The sequence below is a fragment of the Nelumbo lutea genome, chromosome 3 (assembly GCF_056320005.1).
Source record: "Nelumbo lutea isolate HS-2025 chromosome 3, American lotus-T2T, whole genome shotgun sequence".
NCBI classification, from domain to species: domain Eukaryota; kingdom Viridiplantae; phylum Streptophyta; class Magnoliopsida; order Proteales; family Nelumbonaceae; genus Nelumbo; species Nelumbo lutea.
Genome location: NC_142686.1, coordinates 75,250,041 through 75,267,013, shown reverse-complemented (window position 1 = coordinate 75,267,013; position 16,973 = coordinate 75,250,041). Strand labels below are relative to the sequence as shown.

The window sequence follows — 16,973 nt, the reverse complement described above, 5'->3', positions numbered from 1 at the left end:
ATTGATGGGTACAATGGCAAATGCTCTGGCTGATTCTCTTGCTAAACAGGGATCCTCTAGGGGTGGGTTATTTTGGGCAGCTTTGTAATCTTTATTTCTGATCTCTTGTAATGTTTTGGAGAGGCTGCACCTCCTGCCTCTCCAAGGGATGCTTGTAAATCCTTATTCTATTTGATTAATGAAATTAACTTTCAATTATCAAAAAAGAAAGAGAAATGATTTAAGCACTAATAATTTAGCAGTGGTATGATTTTAAATAGAACATATTGGTGAAAAAGAATTCATGTAGCCGACCCCATTTAGTTGGGATAAGGCATGGATGATGATGATGATGATGATGAGATTGAAATCATTAATTTTTCTTTTGATCAGTAGTTTGCAATCATCATTTGGCCATCTGGAAAGGAAAGAGCAGTGGGAGATCTACATGATTATAGAGATATGGTATTATGACCTCAGACATGGTATCCCATTTCTCTTTTTCTGATTCAGCTAATGATAGTCAGATTACTTTTTTGGAAAGGTGTCACTATGTATGCTTATTGCAACTAATGGAAACTTTGATGCATCAGCTTGCTTATCCCTTTTCCCTTCCATCTATTTATCAGCTCCTCCATTTTTCTGATTATTGTCTCCATAAATCATATATCCATGGGTTCGATGCATATAAGCATTGATTTTCCAAGTTGTGCTGTTGTGGATAATGCTCCAAAAAGACATGGAAGCATAAAGTTAGTTTTATATAATCAAGCTTGATAATGGGATTCAAATAATATATAACGAGAATATATTTTTCTTTTAAGAAAACTAAAATCCAAATGCATTTAGCCTTTGAACCTTAGACCAGCTTAGCACAGAAGCAGAGATATGGTCCTTGATAAAGTGGAAAGGTGAAACATCTTGCACTGCATAAGCCTTGCTGAGTTAAGTTGTTTAGCCCTTTCTCCTTGGGTAGAAAGATCATTTAATTCTGGTTTGTGACCCTGAAATTCATATTTTGGAATGTTTAGGGAATTTGTGGAGGAAATTAATTCATTAGTTACTTACAAGTGGGATTCTAATCAAATTCAGGCATTACTTTTTGCTATAGCTAGAGTTGTCAATGGGTTGGATCTGGTCTGATAAGAAATTAGGTTATTCTGGTTCTGAACCAGACCCTATTGGTTATAGTTCCTGACCCAGTACCGAGCCACTTATTTTGCGTCTATAATAACCTGTAATACGACAATAAACTGCTCTATGAAAATGCTTTTAAAACAAGTTTTCTTTTATTATCAATCTCATCACAGTCATCTTTTCTTGTTGATCAGCAACACAAAGAAGAATTTTATTAATAGAGAACAAGGAACAGATTGCAACAGGGAGTTGTTATAGGACAGTCTGAAACAGGACTAGCCCCCCCCCCCCAAAAAAAAAAAAAAAAAAAAAATCACAAATGTGCCCAGCACAATTTTTTTGTTTGAACCCCTTGCTTAGCTAAGCCGTCAGCCAAGCTATTTGCAGATCTCCTAATCCATCTAATTTGGATGTTCAGGTCTTTTGAGATCCATTCGAAGCATCTGGAATCATTTTATTAGCTGCCCAATCACCCCTTCACCTTTCCTTGGTCATCCCTCTAAAAATTTTCTTAGAATCCCTCTAATTTTCTTAGAATCATCTTCAACGATCAGTCTGTCAATGCCCATTTCTTTTGCTTTTTCCACTCCAAAAACTGCTGCTAGAAATTCTGCTTTTACTGAGTCCCCTTGTTTGATTGGGCCAGAAAATAAGGCCCGAACAGCACCACTTTCATCCTTAATTCCCGCTAAGGTAAAAGCCCTTTGTTGGGAAGTCTCTCTTGCGAAATTAAACACCTTGGATAACCTACAAAAGAAAAGATCCAACCTTTGTATCTCCCCAAATTGGTGTTTCCTTTGCAAAGCAAATGGAGAGAGCTGTTATCATCTTCTAATGTCATGCCCTTTTGTTGTGAAATTTTGGGAAAAGATATTTGGTCTTTTTGGGTGCAGGTGGAGGAGGCCTTTGCAAATCGGGGGGCTTTTTGACCCTACTGCTTTCAGGTGGCCTAAGAAAAGAGGGAGAGTCTTATGGAGGTGTGTTAGGGGGGGCTGCTTTAGTTTGGACAGTTCGGGAGGAAAGAAATAACAGAATTTTTAATGACAAAGAAGGGGATGAGGATTCTGTGTGGGAATGTCTGCTGTTTAGGGGGCTCAAATTGCTAAAGATTTGAGCCTCAGAAATCTGGTCATAGAAGGAGACTCCAAAGTTGTAATTGGGTGGCTGAAAGAACTGGAGACAGCGGCTTGGCGTTTCAAGGGGGCCATGAGAAGATTCAAATGTCTAACTTCTAATTTAACAGTCAGAATTCAGTGGGAGAGAAGATTGGCAAATGGGCTGGCAGACCTACTAGCTAAGCAAGGGGTGAATAGGAGCCAACTTTTATGGGCTATACTGTAATTTATTTTGACTTCTGAGGCTGTCTCGCACCTCTTGGGAAAACTAAATGCTGTATCAATTATAAACCATTCTTAAAATTTTTAATGAAATACTTTATTATTCATAATAAAAGACCTCTCCAAACTATCAGGGGGTCCCACCTACACCCAAAGAGAGAAAAAAACCATTCCCAGATACAGCAAATAAAAGGACATGAGATTAAGAAACGGAAAGCAGTCTCACCATTCACCTTACATAAGCAACATCAGTTGGGGGACAAAGGCCAATTTGGTCTTTTCCTCTGAAGCCAATGGGAAAAGAGGTGCTAACAGCTTTTACAACTTCAACCCGCAAAGGTCTTCTACAACTTCAAATTTTCAAGTTCTCTTTCACAAATTGACATTGGAATTTTAATGAGAAAAAACAGAGATCATCCAACAATCGCAGTCCAAGAAGCCATCCTATGATTCCTATCATTCGGTAATGATAAAAAGGGTTTGGGTTGCAGAGATGAATGTTCATCCAAGGGTGCTTCTCAATGTTGAGCTTCAACACTTTGTATCTCATCTTCTTAGAGAACAGCATGCTTTGTCTTTTCTCCCTGTACCTCAGTATCTCGTCTCTCTATGCTTTATGTTCAATGCTGCCTTGCTCATCTTCAGATCTCCTTGCCCCCACCACTACCCAATGTGTATAGCCATTAGAAAAAGCTGAAATAAACTATGAATCAAGAAATATACTAAAAAGAGATAAAACATGCTATAAAAGTGGAGAAAAGTAATCTAATTACAGAACCAGTTGAAGAGAAGAGCTGTGGTTACCACATAGAGGAGAGAGAACCAAAGAACACAGGTAAAACTGGTGCTTGCTTTTGGTGTGAAAGCATCTAGAGCATCTTGTGGTCTCACCTCAGCTCTCAAACACTCTAAGAGATTCAGAAAAGAGAAAAATATCATAGGTGAGAAATGCTAGCGCTTCTTAGTTAGAGAAGCAAACCACTAGAAAAATGGAAAACAAGGGTGAAGAGAAAAGAATGGAGTTGAGTGATTAGGGCTTTCTTTGTCTTGTATATTGGCTCTTGAATTTGCACTTTAAAGACATGAACAATAACAAATAATATTAGACCCATGAGATATGGAGACATGTATACATAATCGGTTTGGGACAGTTAAAACCAATTCGACCCAATTATAATTGGGAATTTGGGACAGAAGTGGCAAAACTAGAATTGACCCAATTATAATTGGGACACAACTTTGAACCAGAACTGGTATACTTGGTTTAGTTTTGTTGGGTAGATCTGACTCATTGGCAGCTCCCGTCGTGTAGCTTTATCTGTGTTGGTGCAGACTTCGTGCAATTAGTCATTTTTTTTTTGATAATTGTTCATGCAATTAGTCATTGAAACTCTTCTTTTGTGTTTATTGGTACTTCATAGTTTGTTACTTTATTTTCCTCTTTTTTTTCCCGACTGGCTTCCCTCTCCTGATCTACAGCAGGCTAGTTTGTATACTTTCTAATACATGTAACAACTGTGGAAGAAGTGCAAGCGGGCCTTTGTTCAAGTGTTAGTCCAATTAGTATTGTCACATGGCAAGTTGACAGTTGTTCTTCCATTCTGATTAAAGAAAGAACAGATGCATCTTCCCTGATAGAGGGGGTACCATGGTCCCTCCTATGTTAGTTGTTCTGAAGGGTGTATTGTTTCCTAAAAATTGTTAATTCCACTACAAAGTATTTTGACTTGCATGTTGGTGTAAAGGAAGGAGAAAAATTGTCTTAAGATAGTGATGTGCATGTGCCCTCTTTCTTTTTGATGTTTATTCAACTATACTTATTGGCTTGAACTCAAAATGTTGGTTTATGTGCAAATCACTTGTTTTGATGCTCTATTCCATGTGGTTGTTTTTGCTCATATATATTTTATAAATAAATTATTGGAAACTTCTGTTTATCCAGATAATGATGCACAGGATGAGCAGCAAAAGAAGCTGGAATGTCAGACTCAAAATCAGCCTCCTGCAAATGGGATCCTTAATCCTGCTGTGGCATCCCCTGCTGCTGGATATACGATGCCTTTGCATCATGAAGTTGGCCATTCTGTGGTACTTTTTTCAAAGCCAAGAATCAAACTTAGTTAAAGATTTATCTTTACTCTACATTGAAAATGTTCTGCTTGCCCAAGAATCCTCCATCAAATTTCTTTGGTAATTTATTGAAGTTGACATCTAATATTTGATTTATTCCTCCAAATAAGTAAGCAAGTAATGCTGAAGGTTATGAGATTCAAATGCACATACCAGACTGTTAAAGTTCAGATCTGTATTAGTTTTAGTTCCAGAATAACAGAGAAAAGAGAGAAGAGAGAAAGAATAGAAGGAAGAGAAGAGAAGAGGAGAGGAGAAGGAAGACTGGTTCAAACTAGAGAAGACTGTTGTGCCCCTAGTTAAGTATGGGACACATCACTTAAATCAGACATTACATCACTCTTAACATAAAACAAAAAGACCAAACTGCCCCTCTACAGCCGACTCTAACATCTCCGTCAAGCTGGTGAGTATATGTCATATAGTCCCAATTTTTAGATATGTAATCCACTCTTCCCTGACTCAACCCTATGGTGAACAAGTCTGCCCATTGACTTCTTGTGTTTACATATGTAGTACTTATCACTCTACCGAGGACCTTTTCTCTCACAAAGTAACAATCAACTTTTATATGTTTTGTTCTTTCATGAAAAATTGGATTGGAGGAAATGTGGACTACAGCTTGGTTGTCACAATTATAGCTTCATAGGGGTATTAATTGAGTACCCCATCTCTTGTAAGAGGTTCTTCAACCACACTAGTTCACATGTTGTATGTGCCATGGCCCTATATTCTAGTTTCTGCACTGCTTCTTGCTACCATTGTTTGTTTCTTGCTCTTCCATGTCACCAAATTGTCCCCAAGAAAAGTATAATAACCTGTAGTGGACCTCTTGTTAGATATAGAGCCACCCCAATTAGCACCAGTTTATCCCTCTATCTTAATGTTTCCTCCACTCTTGTATAACAACTCACGATCTTGAGCTCCCTTCAAGTATCGTACAATCCTCAGAACTGCATCTTAATGGGGAACTTGAGGATTTCGCATAAACTGACTCACCACACAAACTGCAAATGAGATATTTGGTCGAGTAATGGTCAAGTATTTCAACTTACCCACCAACCTTCTGTACCTTCCGGGATCTTCAAACTCCTCTCCCGCATCACTACTCAACTTGACATTTGGTTCCATGGGTGTTTTAGTTGGCACCCAACAATCCTATCTCCTATAACAGATCAAGAACATACTTCCTTTGACATAGATTAATATCATTCTTGGACCTTGCTACCTCTATCCCCAAGAAATATTTTAATTTACTAAGGTCCTTTGTTTGGAAGTGATGATGCAGAAAGGTCTTCAATCTATCAATGCCCAACCTATCTCTATCGGTAATAACACTATCATCTACATATACCACTAATAACATATTCCCTGCACCTGAATCATAGTTGAATGTTGGATGATCAATCTGACACTGTTTCATGCCAATTTTTTTTCACCACTTCACTGAATCTACCAAATCATGCACAGGGTGACTGTTTAAGTCCATAAATGGCCTTTTTGTGTCTCCACACCTCACCATCCTTTTTTTTTTTGATGAATAATAATAAGTTTATTGATTCAGAAGCAACTTTAGAGTGCACATAGCAATGAACCCTGTAGTAAAGGAAAAGGAAGTGGGTAAACAAAATAGAGAGGAAGAATCCAATGAAAAGAAATTGGTGTTTCAAAATTGGAGGTGGATGGTAATATTATCACTCAACAAAAATGAGATTGCTTGAGCCTTTGTGGATCACTTTAAATCTATGTTTAGGAAGCCATTGAATGAAAGAGTGTGGCTTGATGGTTTGGATTGGACTATCTTATTTGATGAGTCTAAGGATTGGCTAGAAAGATATTTTGAATTAGAAGAGATAAGGCTGTGTTTGGTTTGAATGAAAAGGTAGGGAAACCTTTGCAAATCTTGTATAGGTTTCTTTGTCTTTCCCTTCCTTTTCCTACATTTTCCTTCAAACCAAACATAGCCTAAAGGCAACAGTTTTCTCCATGGACATACCCAAAGCGCTTAGCTTGAATGATTTTACTATGTCCTCTTACCAAGATTGTTGGGATATATTGAAACATGACATCCATTTTTTTTTTCTTTAGATTTTTTTTGAGAGGGGTGTGATGAATCCAGGGCTCAACTCAGCCTTCATTGCTTTGATCCCAAAAAAAAGTTGAGGTTGTGCACCCAAAGTATTTTAGACCGATTAGTTTGATCAGCAGCATCGTGGTTAGAGCCACTGTCGATTACGATGAGAGGTGTGTTGGTTAGGGATAGAGGCAAGGTTGAAGAAAGACTAGAGTTATTAAATAGATGTCTAGTAGGTAGATATGTTCACTTGGATCCTGACATTAGAGTTGTGGAGAAGTGAGTGAACCAAGAATGGAAAAACCTAAGTTTCTCTTTTGTTTGAAGGATGGGGTTGTCTTTATTCTTGTTTAGTTTTAGGTGGAAAAAAGACATTGAAGAAACACTAGCAAGGGAATGCATTGGAAAAAGAAGAATCTTGAAATGTTCTGTAGTCGTTGGTCTCCTAGTAATGGTTTGGAAGTAGAGAAAATGTGGTACGTTTGGATTGATGTCTATGGGATTTTGCTGCATACTTGGTGTACAGAGGTTTTTAGGGCCATAGGAATTGCTGTGGGAAGCTTCAAAAGATTTGATTTTTAGGAATAGAAGATGGGAAAGTATACAATATGCAAGAATTCTAGTTGATACGGAAGATGTTAACTCGATCCCAGCACATTTGGATCTGTTTTTTATTGCAGAAGTCTTCAAACTTTGGATTGTAGTTTCTGGCGGTGATCCACTATTTTGTTGGAAGGATCAAAAGGCGATTGAGGAGGCCATCGAGGTAAATAATCTAAAGAATTTTTTTGTGCTTCAAAATGCTTTGAGAGAGACATAAAAATAAGGGATTGCAGAAGGTGAAAGGTCAGGGGCCTGCATTGTAAATTTGAAAAGGTACAAGCCTCTGATTCGAAAAGAAAATAATTTTTTTTTGTAAATAATCTAATGAATTTTTTTTGTGCTTCAAAATGCTTTGAGAGAGATAAAAATAAGGGATTGCAGAAGGTGAAAGGTCAGGGGTCTGCATTGTAAATTTGAAAAGGTACAAGCCTCTGATTCGAAAAGAAAATAAATTTTTAAATTTCAGCCCAAGTGGGGCCGACCTAAATGTTAAGATTGAAATTGGACCAAGCCAGGCTGGCCCAGTTCCTGGTTCAACCCAACAACAACCCAACTCTTCCTCATCTCTTAGTAGAGGTAATCCTCCTTCGAGTAAAAGAGTAGAAAGCTCAGAGGGTGTCGATGGAGAGATGAGATGACTTTTGGGGAAGACGACCGTTGTATAGTATGGGTGAGTTTAAATGTTTTGTGACAAAATATTCGTATGCAAGAGGAAGCCTTCAGAGAATAGGCAAGGTACAATCCAAGAAAGTCACAACACTCAATCAACTTTGGAGCAAACTTGTTAAAGGTCTAGGGCTTGCGGAGCTTTGGGTGATACAACATTGTCATCTCATCCTGTTAGGTCTGAGGAAGATTCAAGCTTGATCTTAGGTGTGGAGAAAGAAATGCTTGATGACATCTACCTCAATCGTGGTGTATCGGAACATTTTCATTCAACAGTGAAGGAAGACTTTGTTGATCTTCTTCCGCTTTCTGATTTTGGTGGGGGAAAAGGACTAAAAATACCCAATTGTTGAAGAAGGGGGATGCACCTGTATTGACTGTGGACAAGGACCAGCCGTCAGGCCCTATTCCTGATAATGAGGTGGGAAGTTTAGTGGAAGATCTATTCATGAGTGCAGCATTGCTATCTAATCAGGAGGGGCAGAAATTAGAGGAAAGAAGGATATGTAAGGATAATGGCTAGGTCTCAGAAATCATGGTGGGGAAATTAGGTAGAGATCTTGGTAGGAAGACGCAAGGTCCAAGGAAACTTGGGTCAATGAAACAACATTTCTCCTCTTCAAAATCATTAGTAAACCCAAAGAAGACAGAGCAACAACATTGCACATCCAATTCACAGTACCAAGGCATTTTTTAGGCTGAAAGATGATGGATGTGGGAGAAAGGTGGTGGAAATTAGTCTCTAAGTAAACAAGTTAGACTTTACTGGCGTTAGGATGGGAAGAATACACCAGAAGAGCATTCTGGGAGCTAGAGCTACAATACTTGATGAGTGCTGGAAGGTCTTGATTTGTCTAGGGTTAGTTTAGAGTTTTCTTGTATGGGGAGATTGTTGGGTGGACGTTTCTTGGTGTTTGCCACTCAAGGATTATTTTGCTTTGAAAGCAATCTTCTTGGTTTCTTTCTTGTTTTTTTTTTTTGAGGATTTCAAGTGATAGCCAACTGCTAGGAAGGTGTACTTGTGCGAAGCTGTTGAGGAGATGGTGTTACATCTATACTTGTTGCTCTATCTCAATTCTCTATCTGGGTTGTCTTTGGGCTGCTTCAAACCTAATATGGTGAATACAAGGTTTCTTGGAGACGATCTTGTTCTTTGGCCTACTTTGAAAGGAATTCTTAAGGCAAGGGGTTCTGGAACTATGTTTCCTTTTGTCATATGTTGGAAAGTATGGAATGAAAGAATCAAAGGGATACCTGATTTTGTTCATTGAAGAAGAGATGAACTCACTCTTTTTTTTTGTGAGAAAAGGAGAACAGTTTTGGTTGCTTATATTTCTAGACCTTGAAGGGATTTCAAAGAAGGTCCTTAGTGTTGGATTCTTGGTTTTCATTTGAGGTGGACTTTAAGCAGTTAATCCTGTATTTTTATTTCCTCTTTGATGTATCCCCTTTTGAGTTGTTTTTAGAGTCTAAGACGTGGTAGTTCCTCATCACCCTGATTGATTTACTTTTCCTTTTATTAATAATTTGTTTTTCTATTTTCTTTATTAGCAAAAATGAATCATTGCTAAGGTGCTTTCTAAAAGAATCAGGTCTCTCCTCCCTTCCATAGTTTCACATACTCTAGGGGCGTTTGTAAAGGGGATAGGTAAACCAATGATTAGATTTTAGTCGCAAATGAAAGTGTTGAGAATAAAAGGGTTAGAAGGGGATATGCAAATCATTGATTAGATTCATGGGCTTGCAGTTGAAGGTTGGGACATTGGATTTCAAGCTAGGGCTACAAGATCTTTCCCCTAGAAATCCATTCATGCCATACTACCTTATTTTTTGCCATATATCAAGTACAACCCCTGTTCAGGAAATCTTGTTAAATTTTGGGAACATGTTTGGCTGGAAAATTTACCCTTAAAGAATAATTTACATCTCTTTTTTCCCTTTCTTACCACATGCGATGAGCTTTTTTCTTCTTTTATGGTTCCTTCTAGCTCAAGGTCTAGGTTTTAGAAGAGGCCTCCATGAGTCTGAAATAAATAATGTTTTGATTTTGCTCAAAGGACTTGAAGTGGTGATCTTGGACCCTTCAAAAAGGGATAGTCGGATTTGGACTCTTTCTTCCTTTTGTTCTTTCAATTGTTCTTTAGGTCCTTAATTTAGTTGGGTGATAGTCTTGGAGTATCCTTTCCTGTTAAATAGGTTTGAAGCAAAAGGGGTTTTGCTAGGAAGTATTTCTAGATTAACACCTGTGATCTACTTCAAAGAAAAAGACCTAATTGGGAGAGGTGAAAAATCGAAGTTGACGATGGAGAAGTGGTGAGAAGAGTTGCTTGTACTGACGAGAAGATGGAAAAGTAAACTGTCCATTTGATGCAAAAGGTTTCTTATTGGATGGGAAGAGTTGAAGTCAACAGGTTTTGAAGATTTAGGGAATGAGGGTGTCCATTTCCCTAATTGGAGAAGTTATTTTGTGGTTGAAAGGGTTCATCGATGGAGCAATCTTCTTTGTTAAAACGATGGTTGGAGAAGATCGCTGGAGCTCTCAAGGAGGAAATACTAGGTGTTGTTGAAGAATAATTGCAAAGGATGGTATGTGGAGGTATCTGAGTCCTTCGGAATTAACAGGAAACAATTGATCTATGTTCCATAAGGAAAACAAGGACAAGGATGGAGGTTAATGGTGCAGAGAATCCAGGATTTTTTACTGACTGAAGAAGAAGATCTGAAACCTTCTATTGATGAAAAACTTTAGACATCATTCAGAAAAAGCAAAATAGCAAAAAAGATTACTCTCAATTCGAAAGGAATGTCTGAGGCAAAGGACCATTGCCAAGAAGAGGCACACCAACAACTTATGATGGTGAACTCCTATAAGTTGCAGAGATTAATTCTGGAGAGTTATAAAGGTGATTGGGAGCATAGGTTGATTATTAAGGTAGGAAAAAGGGTGGAGCATAGGTTGTATCTCGAAGGGCTTTGCTCACAATACCCTGGAAGGAAATTTCTGGCATTCTCCCCAAATTCCTCAGGTTTGTAAGGTATGATGCTTGCTTCAGAAATTCAGTTCTTTTTTGGGAAGATATTTGGAGGGGCACTCAATTCTTAAAAGATTGTTTCCCTTCCCTCTATTCTATCTCCTTCTTTGAGGCCCCGTTCGCTTTTCGGTAAGTTACTTACTTGGGTAAATGCACATACCCAAGTAAGTGTTTCCCAGGAAAGACTTATTCGTGTTAGTGCATTTACCCATGTTCTTTTATTTCCTAGGTAAATAAGGCAATGACCATTTTAGCCATAAAATTCATTATTAAAAGCGACATTTTTGTCCCATTCAAGTGTTAGTGACTTCCCCCTAGGTGGGAATACCCAAGAAAATAAACTTTCCCTAGTCCCCAGATATAAATTTGAAAAAAGAACATGGGTTTCTTGGTCAATGGGAATGAAAATCCCATTGACCAACTTACCCCCTCTCAAAATCCAAAAGAAAGAAGCCCCCTAAAAACTCAAGGTTCCCCCCTGATTCACCCTTTGGCTTTAAACTAGGATTTTGGTTTTCAAAGAGGTTTAAGGGATGATGAATTTGCTTATGTTTCAGAGCTCTTGTTGCTTCTAGACTCTGTGTTTGGACCCCCCTAGACCTTTTAAAAGGATTTGGTCTCTAACCTCGGTTGGCTCACTTGTGCATCTTTTTTTTTTTTTTAAATCCTTTTGTTCCAGCCTCTCCTCTTAGGTCTTCCCTATTAAAGAAGTCTAGTTAAGGCCAATACCTCCTAAAATAGCTGCGTTTTGTTGGGAAGCCTTTTATGGTAAGATCAATACTGTGGAAAACTTGCAAAAGAAGGAACCTTTAATGTGCTTGTCCCCAAATTATTGCTTTGTGTGTAAAGTGAAGGGTGAGGACAGTAATCATTTGCTGATATCTTGCTCTTTTGCTGCCAATATTTGGAACTGGGTTGTATCATTATTTGGGTTCAGGTGGAACTTTCCCTTCGAAGTAAAGTTGTTGTTTACTCCGTCTGCCTTTGGGAGATTGACAAAGACAGGGACACTAATGTGGAAGTGTATCAGAGCTGCTAGCTTGTGGACTTTATGGGAGGAGAGAAATGCTAGAATTTTTCGAAAAAAGGAAAGAAGTCTTGCTGAAGTCAAGGAATGTATTAATGAGGACAGCCTCTTGGCAGAAATCTTCAGACTTGTTAGTGGATTACTCCTTTGATGATTTAAGGAGAAATTGGGCAGTAGTGACCAAGGTTTAAAGTATCGGAAAGATAATTTTAAGAGACGTATCGGGATACACTTTGGATACGTATGGATACGGACGAAAGATCAAGATACGCATAAATATGCTAAAAAGCTCAAATAAATCCTAAAAAATATATTAATAACGATAGTTACAAGTTTTAGATGACTATAAATAAGTTATTTAAAAGTAAAAAACTGTAATTTAATGGTCTATTGACAAATGATGGAATAACTAAAACGTGAAAAAACAAAAAAAAACTAAAATGTATATTGATATACATTAGTTTTAAAGTAATCAATATAATTTATCTTAATATTTATTAACACATAAATTTTAATAATTAATTCTAACATTTATTGATAAGTATACACTAAGAAAAAGAGAAATTACTTAAAAATAAAAATGCATAAACAAATATCAAGAAATGGGCATGGCTTAGTGGTGAACCTCTAGTTCTTAAAGCTTAATGTCTAGGGTTCGAATATTGCTATTGCTAATTTGTAGTTTTATACTGACAAAACAAATTTAATGAGAAAAAGGGTTATCAATTAACGAAATTAATGAGAAGAGAATTCCAATTAGGCGTTAAAATTGAAATTGAAATTTAAAATTATGCATTAATTATAGGAGTAATTAACTAATTAATGAGAGAGAAGTTCATTTAAATATAGGAGTAAATATAAAATTAATGAGAGGTAATTCGCCCTCAAATATAATTTAATGAAATTAATGAGAGAGAAGGGGACTTGTATCGGGCTGTATTGGACTGTTTCGGAACCGTATTGGCCGATACAGACCCAAAACAGTTCGATATAGGGCCCGAAACGGTCTGATGTAGACCGATACATACGAAAAGTAACGCTATATATAATTTCTATGCGTTCCGTGTATCGGAACGATATGTATCAACCGATACGTTGCGAAATTTTGAACCTAGTAGTGACATCCACAACCTCCACAAAGAACAGACCAAGAGCAAATTGGAAACCCCCATTGGAAGGAATGGTAAAATTGAACTTTGATGGAAGATTAGAGGATTTTTGGAAACCAGTGGTGGAGAGATTGACAAAGAAATTGGCTATGTGGAAGAGAAGCTACTTATCCCTTGGTGGAAGGATAACTTTAATAAGAGCAACCTTAACAAGCCTTCCAGTTTATTTCTTGTCCACCTTTAAAGTCTCGATGACGGTAGCAAGGGAGCTAGAGAAACTTATGAGGGACTTTCTCTGGGAGTTTGGGGATGAAAAGAGAGACCACCTAGTAAAATGGGAACAAGTTTGCAAGACAAAGGAAAAGGGAGGTCTTGGGTTGGGGAATCTAATTCAAAGAAATACTTTGTCACTAGGAAAATGGCTTTGGAGGTTTCCATTGGAACGAGACAGTCTGTGGCACAAGGTTATTGAAAGCATTCATGGGCTGAGGAATAATGACTGGGATGCAAAGGTTACTCCAACATCAACCTTGCACTCTCCTTGGAAAGAAATTCAAGAGGTATATCCATTTTTTTTTTTAACTTCATTAGATTTGATGTGGGTTGTGGTTCTAGGGTTCTGTTCTGAGAAGATCTTTGTCTAGGTGACTTCTTTTTGTTCCCTTTTCCCCGATCCCTACTTGATTTCTAACTATAAGAAAAGACCTATCTCAAGTTTCATCTCCTTTTCTCATTCTGGTGTGAGTTGGGACTTTGGTTTTAAGAGAGGTTTAAGGGATAATGAGTGTGAAAGCTTATTACTCCTGTTTGACAACCTCAATTCAGCTTTTCTTGTTCAATCTTTGGAGGACACTAGATTTTGGTCCACCTCTTCTGATGGTTCCTTTTCCTGTGCTTCTTTTTTCAACTCCTTCGTGCAATCTTCTGGGGGGAAGAGGATTTCCTGGTTAAAGAGGTTTGGAGTAAGCCCATTCCACCCAAAATTCAAGCTCTTTGCTAGGAGATGTTCCTTGGAAAGGTGAGCACCTGTGAAATGCTTCAAAGGAGGAGGCCGCGTATGTGCCTCTCCCCTCATGTGTGCTTTCTTTGTTTTGCAAATGGTGAATCCCTTTCTCACTTACTGGTCCACTGTCCTTCTATGCTCTTTGTCTGGGTCTGGGAGTCTTTTTGCTCTCTTTTTGGTTGCAGGTGGAGCTCTCTACAGGATGTAGTGAGCCTCTTCAATCCAAATTTCCTAAGACAGCTGACAAAGAAGGAGAAAGAAATGCAAGAATATTCAATGGAAAGTGCAGATCAAATGAAGAGTTGGTGGAAACTATAAAGATAAAAGTCGCTCATTGGGTAAAAAACACTTGAGCAGTTCCCAAAGCTTCTTAGTGGCTGATATCTTGCGGGCTTGGAAAGAAGTGGCCTCTTCAACTAAGAAAAAAGAAAAGATGGGGGATTGGATGGAAGGCCCCAGCTTCAAATAAGTTAAAGCTGTATATTGATGGAAGCTCCATAGGGAACTCAGGATTGGTAGGAATAGGGGGTGTTTTCAGAGATTCAGCAAACAAAGTGCTGGCTATGTATTCAGGGCCTATAGGGGTTGGAGACTCAATAAAGGCTGAGCTTCATGCACTTCTTTAGGGGTTAAAACTAGCCAAACAAGCAGATTTTAAAAACTTGGAGGTTGAAGGAGATTCAAAACCGGTGATTTCTTGGTTCAACTTCAGAGGTAATGCTCCTTGGATTTATAGACACCTTGCATGGGTTTGAAAGTTTAGCAAGGGAGCTCAATGGCACTTTCACTTGGATCAGAAAGACTGCAAATGACGTTTTTTTTTTTTTTTCCGGTAAAACAAATGGCATGGTTGATGCGCTAGCAAAACAAGGAGTTTACAGACATCTTTTCTGGGAAGTTTTGTAATGTGATTTCCTGCTGGTTATAATCTGTTTTTCAATTTAATAAAATTTATCCTTCTTTACTGATAAAAAACAACTTTGGCGGAAGCTGTCAAGGCAACCCAGGGCCATTGGGCATAGGAGGGATTCTGGGAGAGAAAGACAGCAACATCCTTTATTTTCAGGACCAGCAGGTGTCGGTGATTCTATAAGGGCTAAGATACTAGCAGCGGTACATGAATCAAAATGTTGCGAAATGTCGGAAATGTCACCCGACATATGTCGGTGTTGAGACCCAGCGACATAAACTTTTACATGAATTAAAAAATACAATATATCGGTTAATATTTCGACCATTTCAGTAAATGTTGACCATATCGTTCCAAAAAACAAAAAAATGTATAATATTTCAAGAAGTGGGTTTTTTGATAAAAAAGAAGAAGAGGGTTTTACGTTTTAGCTTGTGTACCTGGAGCTGGAGCACTACAACTTCAGGATCTAACCAAGCACAAGAGTGGTCATGCACTGAAATACCTTTTTCTTGGAAGCATGACATTCAGCTTATGAAACTTTGAAGAAATTGTTCTCATTTTGCTCTCATCTTGATTCAGGTATGCAATAACCCTATTTCTCTCTCACGGTGAATAACCATGAAAAACCTAGGAAAAAAGGAGGGAGGGAGGGAGAGAGGGCAGCGGAAGGTGTGAACTCAAGGTCGAGAGGAGAATGCTCTTTGTCTTCTATTTTTTTCTTGAAGGGTTTCATTGAGTGGTGATTTGCTGCTCACTGCTTTCTGACACACTCTACATCTCTTGGAGACTTAAGTTGTTTAAACTTTAAAGACTTGCTATAGTCCATGATGGTCTATGGAATCCTATAGACCATAACAATAGCAAGCCCCGAAATGGAATCTTTAAAACACCATTGTAAACATGTTACAATGCAAGAGGGTCTATTGTAATATTATAGACCTCATAAATGAAAACTTATAAATAGAATCTTTGTTTCACTCTATTTCAGTACATGAAGGTCTACGATAATATTGTAGACCCTCACTACAAAAGCCACTAAAAATGAATAAATACTAAGAAAATTAATATTTGAGATAACATATACAATATCCATTAGAAAACCAAAATAAAAACAAATGATTAAATTAATTACCTATTAGAATAAAATAAAATGCATAAATAAAATATTTATAAAAATAAAAATATTAAATGGTTTATATGGTAATATTGTAGATTCTCATTATAATAGCCAATAAAAATGAACAAATAATAGGAAGGTTAATACTAAAGATAAAATACTGTGAAAAAAATAAAAATGATTAAACTAATTAATTATTAGAAGAAAATAAAATGCATAAATAAAATATTTTATAATAATACAAATATTTAAAGTTTATATGATTTTATTCTAATTATTTATTAGAATAAAAAGAGATGCATGCATGTGATATTATTTCATACTAATAAAATGTTGAAATATTAAATGGTTGAAATCTATAGGACAACTTCGTTGTTCATCATTTTGTTCTTAATATTAGTTTCTTGGCTTTCTATGATGGTTTGGAATATGATAATAATCTAGAAAGGTGTAATTATGTTTCTTTTATCTTTTCACAAAATATTAGTGCATATTTCCATATATCTCACAATATTTCCCCAATGTCTATTTCTTTACAACATTTCCATTCGACATTTCTGATATTTTGACATATGTCCTTTATTTGGGTGAGCGACATTTCCATCGACATTGACATTTTAAACCTTGGGTACAAGACATATAGCTGGCCAGTCAACTTGGAGTGGAAAATTTGATAGTTGAGGGGGGACTCCAAGGTAGTAGTAGGCAGGCTGACAAATCCAGAAACAGTTTGTTGGGGTTACAGGGATCTTTTAAAGAAAGTTAACTGGCTAACAAGAAACATGACGGTTAGGATTCAGTGGGTTAGCAGATCGGCAAATGCAATAGCTGATTCTCTGGCTAAAC

The 16,973-nt window shown here is 37.4% G+C and overlaps 1 protein-coding gene across 26 annotated transcripts in view; it reads left to right on the top strand.

The window, feature by feature from the left end:
- The window catches only part of LOC148865502 (nuclear transcription factor Y subunit A-7-like), a 39,876-nt gene that overhangs the window by 16,361 nt on the left and 6,542 nt on the right, over positions 1–16,973 (top strand). For 7 of the 26 annotated variants that reach the window (XM_088975464.1, XM_088975465.1, XM_088975469.1 and 4 more), the window contains one exon: positions 4,396–4,541. In XM_088975464.1, coding sequence (XP_088831590.1) covers positions 4,396–4,541 — 146 coding nt within the window. Of the gene's footprint in view, positions 1–372; positions 465–4,395; positions 4,542–16,973 lie in introns of all 26 variants that reach the window. The other 19 variants (XM_088975480.1, XM_088975481.1, XM_088975482.1 and 16 more) reach the window with 5 other exon arrangements.